The sequence below is a fragment of the Eptatretus burgeri genome, chromosome 16 (assembly GCF_056783735.1).
Source record: "Eptatretus burgeri isolate ZD-2024b chromosome 16, Ebu_testis_v1, whole genome shotgun sequence".
NCBI classification, from domain to species: Eukaryota; Metazoa; Chordata; class Myxini; order Myxiniformes; family Myxinidae; genus Eptatretus; species Eptatretus burgeri.
In genome coordinates this window covers 56,447,242-56,453,808 of record NC_140976.1, presented here as the reverse complement: position 1 = coordinate 56,453,808, position 6,567 = coordinate 56,447,242, and the positions used below count along the sequence as shown (strand labels likewise).

Sequence of the window (6,567 nt, the reverse complement as noted above, 5' to 3'; positions counted from 1 at the left end):
AGGACATCTTTTCTTTGTTTGAAAAGAGTTCGTGGGAGTCCCATGGCAGAGTTCGTGAAAAGTCCCGTAAAAAGAGTCCCAAAAGAGTTTGTGGGAGTCCCGTGGTAGGGCTGAGTTTGTGGGCTGAGTTCGTGGTAGTCCCTTGGGCAGAGTTCGTGTACTGAGTCTCTTGGGAGGAGTAAGCTTTTTTGCTTCGGAGAGAGCAGTCGTTCAGCCATCGGGTCCTGCTTGGCTTGCTTGGCTTGAGGCCTTCGGAAGCTTTTTGCTTCGGCTGGCTCAGTGAGCTTCGGCTGCTGCTTTGTTTTGGAAGGAACTTGAGCCGGTTGTTCGGCTCGAGCTGCGAGTGGAGGCTTCTTCCTCTTCTTCCTTTTCCTCTTGGTTCGTGGAGCTTGTCGTTCTCCATTTTGTTTCCGGGCTTGTTGCGACACGTCGGCCTCTTCTTGGAGTTGGTTCCTCGGGGAAGCGACAATCGACAGGAAGGATCGGCTCCTCATCTCACTGACACGTGTTGAGAAGCGCGGGAGGATTCGTGGAGCTCGGGAAGGATCGCGGCGATTGGATCCAGCTCGCACTCGCTGGAGCCCGGGTCCGGACAAGTTGAAGACCACACGAGGTGGAAAGGTTCGAGTCAAGCTCTGAGTTTCAGCTCACCTGTCCTCCGAGCTGGAGCTCGTGATTAAAGGCCTCAGCCACCATTTATTGTGTGTGTGTGTGTGTGTGTGTGTGCGTGTGCGCGCGCGCGCGCGCGTACGTGTGTCCGTGGGCCCGTCTTATAAGTAGGAACTGCTGTTAAGTGTAAATGACTGTACATAATAAGTAGACGGTTGTAGTTCTTTTGTCGGGCTTTTGTTGCTTGTCTAATTGCATACGTGTTTTGCCTTATTTAATTGCATACGTGTTTCATTATAATAAATGTCCTTGTGTGAATGTAAACCTGCTCGTTGCGTCCATTCCCTCATTGACTGAACATTTTGTGTGTTGGGAGTTAGAAAGCCGTTGGTTTGCCATAATAGGGGGACATTTGGACCGACGGTTCTCGGTGATTACACCGCTCGGAATCGCGCACGGACAAGCTCGCCTCGGCGGTTTGTTCCGTACGAGATCCGTCGAGGGTGGAATACCCCAGTAGTTGGATCACGTGGGTATTTAGGTACATTGAAGATTGGCAATCGACCCTAGCCCACGTGATCTGCCGATTGGCGTATTTCGGTTCTTGTACAAGGACCCGTCGCTCGGAGTTATCCGGGCGGCAATCTATATTCCGGGCGATCGGTCGTGCCGACTCGACTTGCGGCTCCGTTCAGAGCGGTCGGTTGGCGGCCGACCCCCCCCCCCGGCCTGTAACAATATATATATATATATATATATATATATATATATATATTGTTACGGAAATGGCCCTTATTGGACTACTAAATATAGGATTAGGTCAGATCCCCCATTAAATTCCTGTTTAGCTAGGTTGTGTGGTAAAGGGGACATTGTATGTGTGTCGGGAGGTTGTTGTTTTATTGTTTGTGCCGTGGTGGAGGACCGAGAGATCCCTCTTATTCCTACCCCATCCCGGGATAGGCCCCTCCCAGTCAGCTGAGGGGGTGTGGCCTGGAGAGAGGGTGTGGCTGGAGGGAGGAAGTGACGCAAAGGGGAGGGGTTTTGGTTGGTTTCGCCGAGAGAGGCGTGCTTGTGGAAGGACAGAGAAAACGAAGACCTCAGGTTCAGGCTCAGTTTGGCAGTATGGAAAACTGCAGGTGGTTGAGAGGTTGCCCATGTGTCAAAGGAGCGAACGAAGGCTTCTTGAAATGAGAATTGTGTTTGGAGAACAGTTGCTCTCGAGAGGGTGCTCGTGTTTCACAGCGAACGCATGTAAGAGAGGCTGCCTGCACGTCGAATCGGCGATCTACTCTAAGGAAAGAAAAGGTGATTCGACAGAGAGAGGAACTGAGAGGATAAAGCGGAAGTCGGGCTTTGAGGTGGGAAGGCAGGAGAGGAGACGCCGGAGCCTCTGATGGTCCCTGCTCACACCAACGGCTCGTCACGTTTGCTGATCCGCTTGCCGGAGCCCGGCACCTCGATTTGGGCCTTGTCTGGAGAACAGTCCAGGCCTGGATTTGTATGCTGGACTGTGAGAGAGATCGGCTGAGACCCATTGTCGACATTGCACGGGGCCGGAACGCGCTGAGGAGGGTGTGCGCACGTGGTGACTTGAGAAGGAAGAGTACGGCGCCCCATCTTGCCACGCGGCGCGTTCGAGCTGGGAGTTTGAATCCGTGGACATCCGCTTGTTGCGAGCGACATTCGTGCTTTTGACACTGTCCTCTCGTCCATGAAACCTCACCAAGTACTGTCTTGTCTTGCATGCATGCTGTCTGTCTTTGTCTGCACGTTGTCTAAGGCATATTTCGGTAGCGACCCCCTCGAAACCTGTAGTCCGTGGTTCCCTAGTTAAGAACGGGTTGAGGATTGTTAATATAAACATTGTCGTGAATTTTGCTTGTGTTGTGATCCCCGAAGTTCCCCAATAAATCTGGTTAATTCGTATGAAGGTGCCGCTATGGATTAATTTGTGTTGCGTCGATGAACGATCCGTTGGATTGGCATGTAAAACCAAAATGGTTACAGACTGGCAGAAAACGCTCGGCATCTGACATAACCAGTCTGTAACCAGGGGTTCTATTTCCCCAACTGGCAAGGTACAAGGATTACGTTAGTATCGCGATTGAAGGCGCTGACACGAGGCCTCTGCTGAGCCGGCCGGCATTATAGATCCCGGAGACTGCCGGAGTGGGTTGAGAATCCCTCTGTCACTGAATCCTTTACACTGGCTGTCAGGAGTGGGACGACAAACTCTCCGCTTCCACCTCCGTAAATTTGCAGAACACCAATTGTGTTAACAATTGGTAGTCGGGAGCGGGATATTTGGACCGGTGGTGCATTTCGCACCCCGGACATTGGTTACAAAAAAAAATGGTCCAAATTTGATTTGATTTTATGCTTGAGCAGATCGGAGGAAAAACTTGCAAATTATAAAGAAAATGGAGTCGCAAAATGGCGGCGCAGCTCCATCTCGGCGCGACACGAAGCGGGAGTGGACTAATAGTAGCACAACGAGCCGCAAGGCACAAAGGAAACGCTCCCGCCCACCGGGTCAGGCCACGTGGACACGGTGTATGCCAGGGCAAACGAAGCAGGACGACGACACGCATATTCATGAGCTTCACGCATGATTGTCGGATGCCTTGGGGCAGTGGAGGTGTGGTGATAACTCTATAGAGGAATTGCAGATTTAATTGGACGAGGCACAGCGGCGCGAAGACGAGGTTCAGGAAGATTGTGTGCACAAGGAGTCACAACAATTGGCCGATGCACAGGAACGAATTTGGGGGCTGGAAAAGGACATCGCCAACGCAGACTGGGTTCATGAGGATTATGTGCACAGGGAATCACAACAATTGGCCGATGCACAGGAACAAATTTGGGAGCTGGAAGAGGACTTAGCCAACACAGGCATGGAAGTACATGGAGAAACGACGAAAGTAGAATGGTTTCGTGGGTTTTTGGTACAAAAGGCGAGCGAACTGAATAAAAGAAAAGAGGAGGAGCAAATTAGTAACTCTCGGGATAGGAAGAGCTTGGAGGAAGAATGGGAAACAAAGCTGGAAGAGGAAAAATGGAAACACCATTTGGAACTGAAACAACTGAAGGAAGAGGTAAGATCAGGCAATCAGATAAGAGAAAGCCGAGAACAGAAGATAAAAAGAGGAGAGAAATCTTTGGAGCAAAGGAAGGAAGAATTGTTGGAAAAGTCAAGACAGTTCAAAGAACTACAGGGAGAAATGAGTAATGTATAGTGGAGTACCTATGAGTTGGAACAAGAGAAGAGCAAACTGAACAAAAGAATAGAGGAGGAGCAAATTAGTAACTCCCAGGATAAAGAGAACTTGGAAGAAGAATGGAAAACGAAACAGGAAAAGGAAAAACGGAAACACGATTTGGAATTGAGACAACTGAAGGAAGAGGTAAGAACAGGCAATCGGAAAAGAGAAATCCTAGAACTGAAGATAGAAATAGAAAAGGAATGTCAGGAACACCTAAAGGAATACAGTAAGAAAAGGGATGAATTGAAGGAGGAAGCATACAAAAGAGGTATTAGTGGGGCAACTTTGCTAAATATAGCATAACAATTGTGCATTTTGTGAGGAAAGCACCAAATTTGGCACACTAGTAGCCTATCATATTATGAACAGATTTGGATATTGGGCCATCTCAAATTCAGCCGCTGATGGCTGTGACAGCCATTTTTCAAAATGGCCACCAGTGGTTACTGTTATGACACATATCTGCTTTACTGGAGAGGAATGCAGGTCGATAGTGAAAGTTTATTTACTAATAAAGGTCCAATAATGGTCAAAGAAAGTAACAATTTGATTTGGTTGAGAAAAAAAAGTTAAAGTGGACTAATTAGTCTGATTAAGACACAGATTCTGAATGAAAACCAATGATAAACATTCATAGCACTATTGGCTTGGCACATGGTAGTAGAAGTGGTGTGCGTGCATATTGACCCCGGAATCGCGCACAGTTGAGTTGCCAGCTTACACTTGTTGACTCGATTCATTGTTATTTTGTTCTGTGCCCATAGAGTTCTCTATGCTATCCCATTGTAACTGTAGTTCATCAAGTTGAGTTTGGTTTGCAGGGTGCAGTTTGGTCATAGGATTATCTCAGTCACGGATTACCAGGTTACGAGGTTCTGCATGTATTTCCGTTCTGCCTTCACAGCGCCAGTTCCAGTTTGCTACTGAGTGAGGAAGTTCTCTCTTCGTACCGGCGTGCTGGCGAGATATCTTTACCATGATAACTCGTTAGTTTTCGGGTTATCTTTGTTCGATTGACGGCAATGCCAAACCATTTGTAAGTAGTTTTCTATTCTAGTTTCCATTTTCATGGCTAAGCTAATTTGTTTTGGTCAGTTTGTTGAGTAACCCTTCCGTTTTCTGAAACTGCGTTTTCATTGACTCTTACAGTCAATCGCAACACATCTCAGCACATCGGATCGAAGTAACCTAAATATGGATGAATTCGGTCATATTGGGAATGAAGCCATGTAACTCAGATGATAGGTGTGAATTGTCTATGTACCGTCACCAGCGTCTGTAGAAGATTTTACAAGTGGCAATAGTATTTATGACTATGGGCGAGGAGAAAACCAGTTTAATTCACAACTAATTTATCCTACATTGTGTCATTGCAGATCCTGATGGTGGTGGTTTTTGGTGAGCAGAAGATACCTAGTGTAACATTGAACAACTTGACCATGTCCAAGAGCTTCCAAATGGTTGGCCTTGAGCGCCCTGTCCCATCAACATCAACGCACCCAACTCAGACTAACTGGAAGCTGTGTATCATTTGCCAAGAGGACAAAGCAGAGTCTCTGACATGTCCTTCACAGTCCAAGCGAAAAGACTCTGGGAGTGGGTACAGTTCACTCGCAGCCAATTTGATCAGATTCAGTGAGCTTGGACAACTTCCAGGAACACTTCTGAGCAAGCCACCGCTGCTAGACCTGGCCTTGCTCGCCCCATGCAGCCACGAAGAAGCTGACAGTCGACTGTTGTTGCATGCATCCCATGCAGCCAACCATGGTCACCACAAGATACTGATCAAGACAGTTGACACTGATGTTGTGGTGTTGGCTGTGTCATTGGCCCAGGGACTGCAACCAGAAGATGAAATGTGGCTAGCATTTGGCACTGGGAAGAGTTTTTGGTCCCTGGCAGCCCATGAAATAGCAGCTGACCTTGGACCAGAGAAGGCACAGGCACTCCCAATGTTTCACGCTCTGACTGGGTGTTACACTGTATCTAGCTTTGCTGGACATGGTAAGAAGACTGCTTGGACAATCTGGACCGTTCTGCAGAACTTACAGACGCACTGCTGAAGCTAACCTCTGCACCAAGTGGCATGCCAGACGATGTCATGCACACCATCGAGAGGTTCGTCATATTGCTCTATGACAGAACCAGCACGTGCAATGACATTGACAAGGCCCGGAAGAAACTCTTCGCGAAGAAGAACAACGTGCAGCTGATCCCGCCAACCAAGGCAGCTCTGGAGGAGCATGTGAAGAGGGTGGCCTACCAAGGAGGCCAGGTGTGGGGTCAAACACTGCTACCAATGCCAGAGCTGCCTCCTCCATCCAGCTGGGGCTGGGTCAAGAATGACTAGGGGGTGTACGAGCCACACTGGACGAAGCTACCCAAAGCAGCCCACACCTGCTCTGAGCCAGTATTGTGCAACTGCAAGAACAGCTGTGTGAAGCGTTGCAAGTGCAAAAAGGCCACACTTGAATGCACAGCTTTGTGTGTGTGTGAGGGAGAGTGCTCACAAAATTGAGAGAATATTAACAGAGCAGACTGTCACTGATGGTTTGTATATGTGTAGTTAGTATATAGATATATATATATATATATATATATATATATATATATATATATATATATATATATATATACATATATATATATATATATATATTGTTGCGGATTCGCGCCCGCCGGCGTGCGGACG

At 47.9% G+C, this 6,567-nt stretch overlaps 1 protein-coding gene across 2 annotated transcripts; it reads left to right on the top strand.

The window, feature by feature from the left end:
- The first annotated feature begins 1,672 nt into the window (after positions 1-1,672).
- LOC147011111 (uncharacterized) lies at positions 1,673-6,403 on the top strand. 2 transcript variants are annotated; one of them, XR_015052471.1, is made up of 2 exons: positions 1,673-2,338; positions 4,780-4,911. XR_015052471.1 is itself a non-coding variant. In XM_085860003.1 (2 exons), exons 1-2 carry the CDS (start codon positions 2,324-2,326, stop codon positions 5,936-5,938), a joined length of 702 nt encoding a protein of 233 aa, XP_085716129.1. In that variant the 5' UTR covers positions 1,673-2,323; the 3' UTR covers positions 5,939-6,403. The 2 variants fall into 2 exon arrangements, 1 of the variants encoding a protein (XP_085716129.1); XM_085860003.1 differs by lacking the exon at positions 4,780-4,911 and adding an exon at positions 5,252-6,403.
- Positions 6,404-6,567: the final 164 nt, after the last annotated feature.